Genomic DNA, 16,541 nt, shown 5'->3' with positions numbered 1-16,541 from the left:
GTGAAGTCAGCCTCAAAACTGTGTCCCCAAACCCCTGGGAGAGGAACAACGCTGGGCATCTGAGAAAGGAAAAGTGCATCGCTCTCCTCCAGCTACGCTTGCCCCACTAACCTAGATTAACTCAGGCTGGCTCCCGAGACACAGCACGCCGATTCTGAGGTTTGTGACCAAAGCTGGAAGGGTGTCAAAGTGGAGAAAAGGGGCATATGGGGATTCTGGCAGGCTCAGCTGCCTTACCTGCCACAGCACAGCAGACTGGGGGACTGAAACCAGACAGTTATTCTTCATGGTTCTGGCTGCTGGAAGTTGAAGATCGAGGGCCAGCACAGTTGGGTTCTGGTGCGAGTTCGCATCTTAGCTTGTAGACAGCTGACTTCTCGCTGTGTCTCCATACAGCAGAGAGCGAGAGCATGCTTTCCAACCTCACTTCTTATGAGAGCACAGATCAGATCACGAGGACCCTCCGCCAAGTACCATCACAATGGGGACGAGGACTTCAACACGAGATCCATAGTGGGGACATGAGTTATCAGGCCATCACAAGGAAGATACAAGGAAAATGAAGTGGACCTGGGCTCTGGTGGGACAGCAGTAACAAGGAGAAGTCAGGTAGCAGTAATAGGGAGGTGCCTGTGGGCTGAGGGGCAGCGAGCTCAGGAAACAAGCAGCAGTCCTCGGCAAGCAGTGACCTTCCTTCCTTCCCTCCTAGAGTCTTTCACCATACCACCCCCCACCCCCCGTCATCAAACACAAGATGAGGACAAACAAATGTTTCAGAATACTTCTTTCGACAGAGCATAAAAATCATGACAGTGAAGTTAATGACCCTACTTAGAAGTTAAGTCAAGGGGAGCCTTTTCTGACAAAGAATTAGACATACCAATAGATGATTTTTATGTAAGAACCGCAAATAAAGCCCGATGCGGGGCAGACACTCATGCTCTCTTGCCTGACGTCTCCTTAACTCCTCCCCCCTCCTTGGGCAGGCAGGACGTGTGTACAGGACTATGGCACAGGACACCAGGACATCGATACTTGCTTACACAGCCACAAACGGGTATGAGTCAAGTCTTTTCAAAGTAGCTATTCCTTCATTACTTTTAAATTTAAATAATTTTAAATGATCCCCTTTCACCATTTTTACTTCCACTAAAAGAAATAAATAACAATGAGTACATGTCTCTAAAAAGAGATGAAGCATTTAAAAAGCACAAAATAATAAAAAATTATTCAAGATCTTCCAACACGTTTATAAAGCCTTTGGAGCTTAGAACCCTACTTCAAAAGCTGTTCTGTCTCCTGAACACACAGTAAAGAACTAAGGCAATCAACTGGAGATTGACTGATAATCAACTGGAAGAAAACACAGATGCACAGATGCTTGTGGCTAGAAGGTAACTTTGAGGTAGATGATCTAATCACAGAAGGTCACATTATTCCCAGTCATTCAGAGATTGTTGTTGTATAGTCGCTAAGTCATTTCCTACTCTTTTACAACGCCATGGACTGTAACCCGTCAGGCTCCTCTGCTCATGGAATTTCCCAGGCAAGAATACTGGAGTGGGTTGCCATTTCTGTCTCTAGGGGATCTTCCCAACCCAGGAGTCGAACTCATATCTCTTGCAATGCAGAGAGATACTCACCCCTGAGCCACCATGGGGCCCTTTAAGACAGAGCAGCCTGATAAAAGACTGGAGCCCAGAATGTTACAGAGGACCTTGAATTGCAGAGGCCCTGCTGGTATGACTGACTCACTCAACAAATATTTAATGAGTGCTCTCTGTAGCAGGCATTGCAATAGGTCTGAGGACACAGGAGAGAACAAGGAGGCAGGACCGAGGTCTGGCCCACAGAGGCTCACATTCTAAAGAGAGGGGCAAAGACGCTGCATCAGTCATTTCACAGTGTGCTGGTTTAGCAAAGGATCGGTGTAGGGAAACATCTTGAAGCAAGAGAGATTTAAGAGTGCATTTGTTTTCCTGCAGGTGTTCATATAATTCCTCAAATATTTCTTCATTCACTTGCTTTGCACCAACACTTACCTAAGCACGTAAGGGAGGCAGCTAGTAAGCTGGAGAAGGGGCTTAGTAGTAGGCACGAAAGATGGACGAGATTCAGAGCTCCTCTGTCTGAGGAGCAGACGCTCTGGTGGTGGACAGAAAGCATTTCCCTGGAATACAATAAATGGACGCGGTGGTATGAGAGTGGGAAGGCAGGAGGGGGCAGGGGGAGTCTCCTGAAGGAATTAGAGGAGGGCATTTCAGGCCAGGGGAGTTTCACGCACAGCCCCGGAGATCTGAGGACCATGAAGGTCCCCGGGGGACGGCAGGCAAGACAAGGGCACGGCAGTCTGATGACCTGGTCGTGAATCCAAGCTACTTCCCACTTTGCACTTCAGGCGCGCTCCTCATCTGAAAAAATGGCGCCGGTGAAGAGACGATCACCTTGTCGTATTAGTGAAAGAATGAGCAATGCACATTCAAAAAAAACAACAACAAAAATCTCAACACCAAGTGAAAACAGTCCGTGGTGGTAATCAGAAGTAGTGGGGATTAAGGCACTAAGCAGACAAGCTGGAGTCATACTGCTAAGGGAGCCAAGCAAGCTGACTAAGGCGTTTCACAGCTGCCTCACCGGAACCCTCCTCCGCGACCTCCTACCCCTTGCTCCACCTGGGGAACGATACTGAGCTGAAGCGCCAACCATGGAGTCAAGTGTCTTTACACACGTGACCTCATTTCATCCTCAGGGCAACCTTGAGGCGGATGCACCACCCATCTCACTTCACAAGGAGGCCTAGTGAGAGCCAGGCACCCACCCCCACCCCCCACCCGGGCAGACGCGCCCCGCGCAGAGCCGCGCACCCTGCTCCTGCCCGCTGCGCTCAGCACCGCCCGGGCCCCGCGGCTTCCTCACCCGCGCTCAGCGCCCGCCTCACCGACCGCCGGGCCCCGCGGCCTCCTTACCCGGCGCTCAGCGCCCGCCTCACCGTCCGCCTCAGGCTCCGGGGCCTCCTCACCCCACGCTCAGCGCCCGCCTCAGCGCCCGCCTCGGGCTCCGGGGCCTCCTCACCCCACGCTCAGCGCCCGCCTCAGCGCCCGCCTCGGGCTCCGGGGCCTCCTCACCCCACGCTCAGCGCCCGCCTCACCGCCCGTCTCGGGCTCCGGGGCCTCCTCACCCCACGCTCAGCGCCCGCCTCACCGCCCGTCTCGGGCTCCGGGGCCTCCTCACCCCACGCTCAGCGCCCGCCTCACCGCCCGCCTCGGGCTCCGGGGCCTCCTCACCCCACGCTCAGCGCCCGCCTCAGCGCCCGCCAGGCTCCGGGGCCTCCTCACCCCGCGCTCAGCGCCCGCCTCAGCGCCCGCCTCGGGCTCCGGGGCCTCCTCACCCCACGCTCAGCGCCCGCCTCAGCGCCCGCCTCGGGCTCCGGGGCCTCCTAACCCCACGCTCAGCGCCCGCCTCAGCGCCCGCCAGGCTCCGGGGCCTCCTCACCCCGCGCTCAGCGCCCGCCTCGGGCTCCGGGGCCTCCTCACCCCACGCTCAGCGCCCGCCTCAGCGCCCGCCAGGCTCCAGGGCCTCCTCACCCCGCGCTCAGCGCCCGCCTCGGGCTCCGGGGCCTCCTCCCCCACGCTCAGCGCCCACCTCACAGCCCACCTCGGGCTCCGGGGCCTCCTCACCCCACGCTCAGCGCCCGCCTCGGGCTCTGGGGCCTCCTCACCCTGCGCTCAGCGCCCGCCTCACCGTCTGCCGGGCCCCGCAGGCTCCTCACCCCACCGGGCTCAGCTGTCCGGGACGCCCTGCCCCAGCCTTAGCCGGCCCCGAGTGCCTGCCTGGCCCGCTGTCCCCTGGCCGAGGCCACCTGAGGGTTTCGCCTCCATCCCCGGGGCCCAAGCGGGCACTGGGCCCCCATTTTCCCCCGGCCTGGGCCTAAACTTCACACGCGCCCTGGTGCCCCGCTCGGCCTGGACACGCCACCTCCTCAGAACCTCGAGACCGGGCAGAACCGCACCGCGTGCTGTGAATTACCCGGAGGATGTGCTCAGATTCCCACTCTGCTAACATGGCATCCATACACATCACCAGCTCTGTTTATTACATGTTTAAACTGCACATGGTGATTGCAGCCATGAAATTAAAAGATGCTTACTCCTTGGAAGGAAAGCTATGACCAACCTAGACAGCATATTAAAAAGCAGAGACATTACTTTGTCAACAAAGGTCCGTCTAGTCAAGGCTATAGTTTTTCCAGTAGTTGTGTATGGATGTGAGAGTTGGACTATAAAGAACGCTGAGCACCGAAGAATTGATGCTATTGAACTGTGGTGTTGGAGAAGACTCTTGAGAGTCCCTTGAACTGCAAGGAGGTCCAACCAATTGAATATTCATTGGAAGGACTGATGTTGAAGCTGAAACTCCAATACTTTGGCCACCTGATGCGAAGAGCTGACTCATTTGAAAAGACCCTGATGCTGGGAAAGATTGAAGGCAGGAGGAGAAGGGGACGACAGAAGATGAGAAGGTTGGATGGCATCATCGACTCGATGGACATGGGTTTGGGTGGACTCAGGGAGTTGGTGATGGACAGGGAGGCCTAGCGTGCTGGGGTTCATGGGGTTGCAAAGAGACACGACTGAGCTACTGAACTGAACTAAACTGCTTCTAGAAACAGGTTACACTCAGAACTCACAAGTTAACTTCATTGAACATTTTTATTACCTTATTCACACAGAGGGAAAAGGGAGAGGAAGCACTCAGAGTCCTATAGGAACCACTAAAAATGTTTCCAGTCACAAAGAAAACTTCAGAGGCCAGTAAGGACTGAACACTCCAGGCCAGGCTAACTTACTAAATTATATAGTTTGAATTTCGATACATTTAATAACATATCTTATTTTCTCACTGGCTGTCCTAACAGGGAGAGCTTTGAAGCAATAAGATTCACTTGAATGAAGAGGTAGCAGTGCATTTATATCCTGACAGTGAAAGAGGAGAGTGAAAAAGTTGGCTTAAAAGCTCAACATTCAGAAAACTAAGATCATAGCATCTGGTCCCATCACTTCATGGCAAATAGATGGGGAAACAGTGGAAACAGTGGCTGACTTTATTTTGGGGGGCCCCAAAATCACTGTAGATGGTGATTACAGCCATGAAATTAAAAGATGCCTACTCCTTGGAAGGAAAGTTATGACCAACCTAGACAGCATATTAAAAAGCAGAGACATTACTTTGCCAACAAAGGTCCGTCTAGTCAAGGCTATGGTTTTTCCAGTGGTCATGTATGGATGTGAGAGTTGGACAGTGAAGAAAGCTGAGTGCCGAAGAACTGATGCTTTTGAACTGTGGTGTTGGAGAAGACTCTGGAGACTCCCTTGGACTGCAAGGAGATCCAACCAGTCCATCCTAAAGGAGATCAGTCCTGGGTGTTCACTGGAAGGACTGATGTTGAAGCTGAAATTCCAGTACTTTGGCCACCTGATGCAAAGAGCTGACTCATTTGAAAAGACCCTGATACTGGGTAAGATTGAGGGCAGGAGGAGAAGGGGAAGACAGAGGATGAGATGACTGGATGGCATCACCGACTCAATGGACATGAGTTTGGGTAAACTCCAGGAGTTAGTGTTGGACAGGGATGCCTGGCGTGCTGCAGCTCATGGGGTCGCAAAGAGTCAGACGCGACTGAACTGAACTGAACTGAAAGATAACACTTGGACTGACTAGCTCTTTCAACTAAAGAACAACTTTGTATGTGAAAGTCCCACATGGAAAGTTGTCATTTACTAAGTTAGAGTCACTAACTAACTGTCCCTTCAAGACAGTACAAGAAGTAAAGCAGACCAAGCTAAAAAGTACAAGATACGGTACAATGAAAGGGAAATGCAAGCAAAGTCCCTACCAAACAGTCCATGAAGACTGAAAGTGAGAAAAAATCATTCAAATACTGCATTACAGTCACAACAAACATGTGAACATAACAACAGATTTGCAATCCCCTACTCTTCTCTGTTCTGGCTTGTAATATTAGTCAAATACTCTCCATGATATAAATCAAAGAAAGTACAGTTTTAACAAAAAATGCTACCACAAACCAGTAAAGAAAACGGTGAAGAACACGTTATATGCACTGCTTTTTTAGCAGCTCGTTCTAATCAGAATGTTGTCTCAAGTCTAGCTATTTAAAAAAAAAACTTTTTTCCACCTGGTGAATTTTTCAACCATATCACCCTGAAGCATGACTTAAAAAGTACTTAACTGATGACAATGCATTTGTTAACTAAGTTAAACTCAGCATCCTGGCATGAATGCCCACAACTCTTCAAGCCCGGACCATCAAACACTTTAGGAAAATGCAGTCAATAGCTTAAGCCAGCAGTTGACAAAATTTACCATGAAGTAAGTTCAGTATTTTGAAACTGACATTCTTGCTTATGAATTCTGGGTTCAACAACCACACACACACACACAAAACACCAAAACCAAAATTAATTTAACCCTCAGAATGATGGGCAAACTGTATTCCTTCTCTCTTTTTTTTATTTTGCTATATGACTTTTTTTGGTTATAATGGCAGTTAAGCTCTTATCAAAACCTTTCATCAGGTAGTCTTAAAATGCATAACAAGTGTACATATGAGTCCACTTCCCCTTTCTGCACAAAGTCACACCTTGCAATATGATTTCTTGTTTGCATTTTGATCTATATATTTGCTTTAAAATAATTTTCATAAAGTAAAATGTTAGTATTTAAATATAAGTAAAAAAGTTACTCAGTAGCCACTTAAAACTACTACTCTTTGATCCAGTAATCGTCCAACAAAATATTTTGAGCACATGCTCCCAAACTGTGTACTTACGTACCGATAAACTCAACACATCTGCTGCTGAACCAATATGTGATGTTCTTTTCAAAACATTTATAAAACACAAAGATTAGAAAAATAAATAAAAATAGATTCTCTTCTACATTCTTTTAACATCCCAATATATTATTCACCCCCTGGGTATGAACATCCCACTTTGGAGACCTCTGCTTTAGTTAAGATACGAGTGACTGCTTTACTTTAGTTCTAAAGTCTATTCAAATGAAAAAGAAAGAATTTTAAAAAAATGCTTAAAACAGTCTCAAAGGACCTTAGTTAGTCCACCTGTGATATGTGCATGGCATATAGAAGGATCATTCAACATGCAGATAATATATTGCTGCTGCTAAGTTGCTTCAGTCGTGTCTGACTCTCTGTGACCCCACAGATGGCAGCCCATCAGGCTCCTCAATCCCTGGGATTCTCCAGGCAAGAATACTGGAGTGGGTTGCCATTTCCTTCTCCAAGATAATATATTAGTAAATAGAGAAATGAACTAAACTTTATTAATTAGAAGCAAATAGATTATTTAGCATATTACTTTTGTAATATCTATCATTTCAAATATGAGAGAATGATCAATTGAAATTGATTTAATTATCATACTCAAAATAAATGACCTTCCAATAATCTTTGAATGTGAATGCTGATCATGATATGGAAATTTTTTTAAATTTTATGGTATGGAAATTTAGCTTAAAGTACACCCTTCAAGTAAAGTTACTTCATTGTCAAAAGCAAGAATGATGAATGAAACCAACGTACTATACATGTAAGAACTGCAACTGATTTAGTTTCAACAGATATAGAAAAAGGATGAGAATGCATTTAAAGACTATGCCCACTAAAAACACTATCAGGTTGACATGTCCCAAGTAAAAGGGAGATTAAAGGTAGTTCCTTGCATAAATGAAGCTTTGATGTCATTTTAATCTGAAATTTTCATGTATGTGAGGAGGAGTAGATGTTTACCTTGACTGATCTAGGCCTCAGGTCAGCAAATCACAAGCTAAGGGCCTAAGATAGCAGCCACTTACTTCTGAACAGTCTGCAACTGAAGAATAGTTTTTACATTTTAACATGGTTTTTAAAAATCAAAAGAAGAATAATAGTAAGTGACATGAAAATTATATGAAATTGAAATTTCACTGTTAATAAAGTTTTATTGGAACACAGCCATGTGCATTGGTTTCTGTGTTGTCTGTGGCTGATCTCACTTAATTATCAGGGTTGAAAGTTGCCAGAGAGACCTGTGACCCTCAAAACCTAAAACAGTTGTCTGTCCCTTTCCAGGCTCTTTACCCAGGACAGGCAACTGATCTTAATCCCCTCAATCCCACACTTCCCCTTTCTTATTCCATCCATGGAGCGCGGGACTATTTGTTTTTTTAAACCAACATGGTAAATTTTCTCTTACCCATCCCCCTTACTTATCTGCATTAAGAGTTAGAGGCAAATGCTGAGTTCCACATCTTTACCCTAAGATCCAGCTGCTTCTATAGCCCCCTTTTGCTCTCATAATGGTTACTTTCTGTTTTAAGTATAATTTTGGTTTTCAGCTGATACAAACTCAGTCATTTTTTTCACAGGCTTTCTTTGTTCGGATATCAACTTACCCTCCTAACCTTATTTCTCATTACAATACTCATACTTTATACACGTGGATGCCAAGCACGTGTGTTTTATTTACCACATCCATTCATACTCTAACCTCTTCCCTGTCCACACCCTGTCCCCACCCCTCCACACACCATAAAGTGTCCAGCTGGTGGCTCAGAGGGTAAAGTGTTCGCTTGCAAGGCGGGAGACCTGGGTTCGATCCCTGGGTTGGGAAGATCCCCTGGAGAAGGAAATGGCAATCCACTCCAGTACTCTTGCCTGGAGAATCCCATGGACAGAGAAGCCTGGTAGGCTACAGTCCATGGGGTCGCAAAGAGTCGGACATGACTAAGCGACTTCACTTTCACTTTTTTCATAATATTCAAAAGATCAGACTTGTAACAGAGAGGACTTCAAGTGGCACGAAGATATGGAATTCAATAATAATAAATCAAAAAATGACAACATCATTCTCTTTTCAATTATTTTCAATCTTTCTGATTACATCAAGAAGAAAATCTTAGTTTGTGCTACTATGGTTTAAACTCTCTAATCTTTGATAATCTCCCTTTTTAACAAAGAGAAAAACAATTCTAGGCTTGGAGGCTTCTGGAGGCCAGCATTTCTGCTACAATTTAGTAAAAATGCTTTGTTCTTATTCTTCTATTTATGGCATGAATACTGGTTTTCAATTTAATGAAAATAAGTAATCTCAGTAAGTAAATTTAGGTCAACAAAAATGAGGTGATTTAAACAAAAATATTAAGCAAATTATAGCACAAAGGTTATGCATATACAACAGAAATCAATGGTATTACATAAAAATGGAAGAAACATTTGATTGTAGCAGATAATCAATAAAGCCAAATAACTTTAATCCATCAAACTCCGTGTCAACTATCTACATTACTAAAAGAAAATCATGCACAAGACTAGCTTCCAGCTTCTGAGACAGTGGTTCTCAAAAGAGGAGGTGACATTTGATAATGTCTAGAGACATTTTTTTGGAGTAGAAAATGGCAACCCACTCCACTATTCTTCCCTGTCTGGCGGGCTACTGTCTATGGGGTCACAAAGAGTCAGACACAACTGAGCGCGTGCACACACACACAGACACACAGACACACACACACACACAGTTTTGGTAGTCACAACTGGTGGAGTAGGGGAGGGGAGCTACGTGCAACTAGTGGCTAAAAGCCAGGGATACTGCTAAACATCTCACAATGCACAAAGAATTATCTGGCCCCAAATCTCTACAGTGCCAAGGCTGAGAAACTGCTCTGAGACAAAGAGCAAGCTGAGCACGTACTACCCTCTGCCCACAGTTATAAATCATCCTCTGTGCAGCGCGCTGTCCTTATTTGATCTTTGTCACCGATAAGATTGCTGAGGAAAATCTCCCACCCAAACCTTTCATTATTTTACATCGCCAACACAGCCACTGCCCTCCATCAGCAATTAGAATTTTAAAAATAGACTGCACTAGAGCATGTCCTTTATGTGCTAATACTATGCCATCAATATTTAGATCAACTTCCTCATTAAACCATGGAAGTTACGAAATTTTCAGATGATCCTGCATTATCAAATAGATTTTTTTAAATAATTGAGGTAAAGATTAATACAATTTCAGTAAAACCTTGATTCTAACTGCTATTGATTTCATGTAAAGTTCTTTGACTTGAATTATATGCTTCAGTGACTCAAATACTATATTTTGCAGAATAAACCTGACCTCGAAATTTTTTTAATTCAATATTTTCTATTAGCTACGTTAGCTTTCCTAAAAGGGAGTCTAAAGAGAACTGCTTTTTAAGCAAAAAGAAAATCATCAACACAAAACAATATAACTGCTAGTAGCTGCCAGTTCACTTGGCTACCGCTCAGTACTTTATTCTCAAAACTATTATTGCAAATACACAATCCACACAGATGTGTCTGAGGGTAAGTGTTTACAAGAAAGGTCTTTGAAGCTATTTTGTGGTTAGTGTTTTCGTTCTTTCTCTTTTTTTTTTTTCCAAGTAGAGTTCACCAGAGCAACTCAGAAGCAGACAGCACCTGGGTGTTTTTATGTGTTTTTTTTTTTCCAAATTAGAAGTTATTTTTACCCTTGCAACCGTATTTAAACAAGGAAAAATACTGTATTCTTAAAGTAATGATGCTATCATAATCTTCACTTGACTTAAAGCTTCTTTACAATGACAGTATTTCTAAATTTAGCATTTACTATGTATTAACTTTAGTAGCTGGCATAGCTTGGAGGTATTTCATGCCTTTGAATTCAAGCTGGTTTAACTCTAATTCTGACATGGCTATGGTAAAATGATGGTAAAGGTGAAACTGAATCCTTTTCATTTCAGAGCCACAAAGCACTCTGCCAACAGCAAAGCAGCATTATTTTGAACAGGAAAAAGTTATAGAGGTGGCAGTTATCAATACTCACACTACCAAGAAAGAAAACCAAATGCTGAGTGAGATTAGGATCACGGTTGCACACATTTTAGGGAGAAGACAAACAGGTCACCAAACTGTCCTTTCCTTGGGGTTCCCAGAACTGAGCTGATCATATCAGGACCCACAGTGCCTGGCCCATTTTGTTACCATTCATCCATTCTCTTCAAAATCATTTACTGAGCACCTGCTGGGTACTGAGCACTATGGTAGGCGATGAGTACACAATAGTGAATCAGCCAGATCTACAGACCCTGCCCTCCAGGAACTGGTGGTCAGTGTTGGTGCAAAGAGCGTGCAGCCCCAGTTTCTATTCTCCCACTTGCAGCCCCACTTTGCTCCTGAGTCAACTGCCTGAGAAAAGAATCAGGTGCACAAAGAGAGGGACTGAACAGGTACACTTTAGATTCCTAGTGAGATTAAAAAATAAACACCGCAGCATCCCCCAAGAGCTCAAGAAACCCAGCGCAGTGAGTGTGGCAAGAGACCCGCGGGCAGCTGCGGGGCCTAAAGACCAGTGTCAGGGAAGAGGAAGAACTCAGGAGCACTGGCGGAGGGTGGCTGGGAAGGGCGTGGACAAACAAGAGGACAGGGACAGGGGAGACGGCCTGAGTCCTTCTGAGCCAGGAGCACAGGTTGGAGCCGTTCTTTTAGAAAATGCACCCTCTGCTGTTCCCTTACAGGAAGCATTCGCTGACCATTACCTGGGAACAAAGGTATGTGTTACTGAGTGGAATACAGCCCTGCTCAGGCCTCTGGATTCCCCTGCTTCACAGTGAAGATGCTCCTGGTCCAGCCTCCTGAAATGCTCAGTCAGTCCAGGAGATACTCCACCCTTGTCTTATAGACACATTAGAGTTTTTCCAAAAGTGTTTGAAAAGGGAGACCCAATCATGCTGGAAATAAAGACGGGGGAATTTTTCTTCTCAGAGCTGTGCAATCAGACAAGACTCAGTGTCACCAACTGGTCTGCATGGCACCTCTCGAAAGGGCTGTCTTATGTTTTAATCCAGCACACACAGAGTTAGGCCTAAAACAGTCCTTTTAAAACTGAGTCACAACCTACTGGTGGGATGTGAAATCATATGGGTTCAGTCAATATTTTTAAGAAACTAGGATGAAATCAAACAGCATAGAATAGGAAATATCAGAGCACATTGTTGGTAATAAGAATAAACATTACTTTATCAAACTTCCCCCCATTTTACACACACATATGACTCACTATCTAAATCTATTTGGTTCCTGAACAAGGGTACACACAGCAAGGGACCCTGTATAATTATAGTTACATGGGGTTGCTATATAAGGTTTTTAAAAATTGTGAACCAAGTCAGGGGAGGGATGGAGCAGGTACTGAAAGTCATTAGCCTGAAAAAACAATAGTAAACTGGCATGAAAATTTTTTTTAAGTTTTTATTTAAAAAAAAAATCAATCTCTATTCAAAAAGAAAACAGAAGTAGATTTTTTTACCTTTTCCCAAAATACTTTAATTATGTGATTTTCACACTCTTATTCTTTTGTCCTGATTATCTTTCATTTGCTCCCCTGAACTTGTGTGTGCATGCTGCGAGGTGGTAGGGGACACACATCTGATCTTGTTACAAATACCCTTTCAATCTCATACAAAAGACAGAAACAAAAGGTGAGAGATAACTGGAAACCAAACCACAGAGCAGCCCAGGCCAAATTCTGTCCCTCTGTTTGCCAAACCACCAGACGGGATCTTGGCCACAGAGAAGCTCGCTTCTCCCTTGGAAAAACCTTTAAAACACCAGTTTCTCAAATCACTGGGCAAAGGACCAACCACTCTCTAGGATACAGAGCTCTGAATGGGATCAAGGTCAATTCATCTTTTTAAGTAGAACTGAATTCGTTGTGAACTTGGTTTTCGTGAACTTTTAAACAAATTTTGTAAACACAGCAGTATTTTCAAATGTGGTTTTTAGAAAAATAAATTAGCTTACTTGAAACTCTTAAATAATTCCTCTCAACACCTTTCAGTTCCTGACTTACTCGCAGTCTGAAAAAACAAAACTATCACCTCTCCCCTGGTCTGAGTGTTTACACGTGGGCCAGTGCTGTGAGCACCGTACAGGGAATCTAGGTGATTACAGCCGTGGGGATTTTGTTCCCTGAAATCCCCAAATACATCCTCAAAGTATGATGCCCTGATGGTCATATGTCCGATCTTCTCGAATTCAGGAGTCACTAGCTTACAACAGGTAACTGCAATAGATTACTCTATTGCTTAATGCATACTAATCTGGAGGGAACTGTGTACACTCTGTAACTAACCACAACGGCACCACACAACACCAGGGACAATGTTCTCTTACTCTTAATGACAACCGTGTTACTAAGAACTAAGTGTTTGGGTTTTAGCGTCACCACTGGCAGGCAGACTTGGCCCAAGACCGAGAGTAAAGAGAGTAAAAGCTTGAAACCAACTGACTGAGCCTCAACTCTGTCACTAGTGGGGTGAGGAAGCACACTCTTGTCACTCAGTCAATACCTACAATTATAATTGTGTTGAATTCTCTGGCTTTAGAGATTCTTAGCAACTATATTTGTAACATAGTTGTTTTGTGCTTTAGGTTTATTTTGTTGGAAAAAAATAAGCTTTGGGAATTCCCTAGCGGTCCAGTGGTTAGGACTCCGCTCGTCCACTGCGGGGTCAGTCCCCTGTCAGGGGACGAAAAGCACTCATGCTGCGCCAAAAAAGACAAGCAAGCACGCAAGAGACAAACGAAGCATTCTGATCCTGAAGTGACCGCATCTCTCAAAGTCAAAACCAGATGGAGTACAGACGCACCTCACCAATACTGCCATCTACAGAGAACTCACCTAACATAGAGGGAACCATTTTTAACCTCTTCTCAAAATATTTTAATTCTGTGATTTTTATAGCAATCAAATGACTCGATAGCAGAGTGACAGTCTGGGCATATATAACTGATTTATATTCGTGCTCCAAAATTACTGCAAAATACAACAAGCTTTTTTAAAAAACATAACAAACTCCAAATTCCTTATGTTTTCCCTATGAAGTCTACCATTCTGTATATGTATGCAATTGGTATTTTCCCATTTTCCCATTCATTACATAAAAGGAAGTTTCTTGAGTTAAGTTTTCGACCCTTAATCACACAGCTAATGTGTGCTGATATTAAAGTGAAGTCACTCAGTCGTGTCCGACTCTTTGCGACCCCATGGACTGCAGCTCACCAGGCTCCCCTGTCCCTGGGTTTCTCCAGGCAAGAACACTGGAGTGGGTTGCCATTTCCTTCTCCAATGCATGAAAGTGAAAAGTGAAAGTGAAGTCGCTCAGTCGTGTCTGACTCTTTGCGACCCCATGGACTACAGCCTACCAGGCTCCTCCATCCATGGGATTCTCCAGGCAAAGGTACTAGAGTGGGTTGCCATTTCCTTCTCCAGGGGATCTTCCCGACCCAGGGATTGAACACGGGTCTCCCGCATTGCAGGCAGACACTTTGGGGCATCTAAGGTAAACGTTACTCAGAAAACAGGCATATTTGGTGGTGGGACAGTCCCTGTACACCGTCAGGCGCTTCCTGTATTAGGTGGCAGTTTCCGAAACTCACCAATTTTAAGCAGGTTATCACTTCAATCAGAAGTTTACGGGGTTCCACTGTAGCTCATCATACAATTATGGAGGCTTCAAACCTTACAGGAGATGTTTTATTTTCGGCCTTACTAGGGAATGCATGCAACAGCAGATCTTTAGATGAACATTGAAAAGCTTGATCAAAACAGGATTTTACATGTTATTCAATGCTCAAATATTCTGAAACCTGTTCAAAGAGAGGCAGCTCCTAACTTTCAGTCGGAAGTTCTGCCCTTCTTACACCCCTCTGCACTCAGTGGGCCATTAGCAGCAGAGGCAATTCGGAGAGAAGCGGCCTTTACACAGTCCCACTAAGGACCAGCATCCAGAATCCCATACTGCAGTCTCCAGTGACACTAAAAAGAACATGACTGCTAACTCTATACCAGCAAAAAAAAGAAAGAAAGAGAGAGAGAAAGAAATTTGCAAAGAAATATTAAGTATAGAAGCTTCAACTTGTTAACGGTTGAAATTACATCTTTAGATTCCATATAATAAAGAGTCTGATTCTAAAATGAATATTGAAAAGAGGTCTCCCTACCTATGAATAACAGAAAGAAAGGAGGAAAAAGGAAGGGGAAAATATTTTTCAGTGGATAAAAATATAAGAACATATGGCATCATTCACATGGCAAGATCACTACATGTTTGGATCTTCAAAGCAGGGATGAGGGACATTTCTGCAACCCCAGGGAGATGGTTTTCTGCATACATAATTAAACAAATCACTCCAGCACGTCAAAGAGCAGCAGAACTCTTCTCACTAATTACCACTGCCTTTCCTTTAAAGCCACACTAGTTCATTATTCTGCCTTCAGCTCCCTTAAATGATTCATCCCCCTTCACTCCTGAGCAGACTCCGCGGGGAAGCTGGTGTTTAAGTTTAATCTCTAGTGCCACTTGCTTTGGAGAGCTTGATGAGGGGCAGGAGGAAGAATCGAATCTAATATTTCTGTCAAGATTTGGAGAGGCACCTTCCGCCCCTCATCCCCCAAAAACAACTAGACAGACAGGACCCTCTGGCAAGCTATAATCGTGAGCAGAGACACCGCTTGGGAAAGCAGGGCCCACGTGCGGTGGAGCTGTCACCCACGGAGGTGGCAGCCGGCGAGGAGGCGGCGGTGGGGGAGGACCCGGGCTGCCGCCCCCAGCTGCATCGGCCTGGGCGCGCCCGGGGACGCCGGCTCGCTCGTGAACGGTCCGGAGCTCTCGCTCGGAGCCGGCAGAACCCAAGGGCAGGGAGACCGGCCCCGGTATTCCGAGGAGCTGGAGCCGCAAAAGGCAAGCCCCCGAAGCGCGCCGCGGGCAGAAGCCCCAGGCGGCGCCCAGGATGCCCGGCTCCTCCAGGTCCGAGGGCCTCCCGAGCGCTCCAGCCCGCTGCCCCAGCCCCCCGATCCGCCCCGCCGTACCGTCCCAGCTCCGACTCCACCTCGAAGAAATCGCCCAGAGCATCCCTGTTGGAGCCGTCGACCCAGTAATCCGGCACCAGGCTCCCGGGCCCCGGGGCCACGGTGGCGGTGACCGAGGAGCAGGACGAGGCGGAGCACGAGGGCGCCGTGACTTTGAGCATCTTCGCGGCGGGACTCCGCTAGCGCCGCCGCCGTTTGCCGGAGCGAGGAGCCCCCGCGCGTCCCCGCCCGCGAGCGCCGGAGCGAGCGGCGCCCTGCAAGCGCGCGCCCCCGCCGGCCCCTCCGCGCGGGCTGCGCTCCCCTCCGCGCTCGGGGGCTTGCGGGGGCGCGAGGGGCCAGGAGGGTGGAGGAGAGCCGAGCCGCCCGCGGGAGGGGCGGAGGCTCTGGCCGCGAGCGGCGCCGCCCCGCGCGCCCGCCCCGCGCTCCCTCCTCCCGCACCAGCCTCCCCACCCCGCCCTCTTTCCCTCCTCTGCGCGGAGCCGGCGGGGCGGCTCCGGATGCCGGAGACTGGGTGAGGCCCCCGGGCCGGAGCATCCCCGCCCGCGGGAGCCGGGAGCCGCGGCGGGACCGCGCGCCAGGGCAGCCGCTCCGAGC

At 46.6% G+C, this 16,541-nt stretch overlaps 1 protein-coding gene across 2 annotated transcripts in view; it reads right to left on the bottom strand.

Annotated features, from left to right (window-relative positions):
* CAMK4 (calcium/calmodulin dependent protein kinase IV) overlaps positions 1-16,258 on the bottom strand; it is a 227,221-nt gene extending 210,963 nt beyond the window's left edge. For both annotated transcript variants that reach the window (XM_081501518.1, XM_081501519.1), the window contains exon 1: positions 15,948-16,258. In XM_081501518.1, coding sequence (XP_081357644.1) covers positions 15,948-16,108 — 161 coding nt within the window. In that variant the 5' untranslated portion in view covers positions 16,109-16,258. The remainder of the gene's footprint in view (positions 1-15,947) is intronic.
* Between the last annotated feature and the right edge of the window lie 283 nt (positions 16,259-16,541).

This window comes from Giraffa tippelskirchi, chromosome 6, assembly GCF_054371585.1.
Source record: "Giraffa tippelskirchi isolate mGirTip1 chromosome 6, T2T-mGirTip1v1.2.pri, whole genome shotgun sequence".
Lineage (NCBI taxonomy): Eukaryota > Metazoa > Chordata > Mammalia > Artiodactyla > Giraffidae > Giraffa > Giraffa tippelskirchi.
The sequence above is the reverse complement of the archived record's forward strand: the minus strand, read 5'-3'. Positions and strand labels throughout refer to the sequence as shown.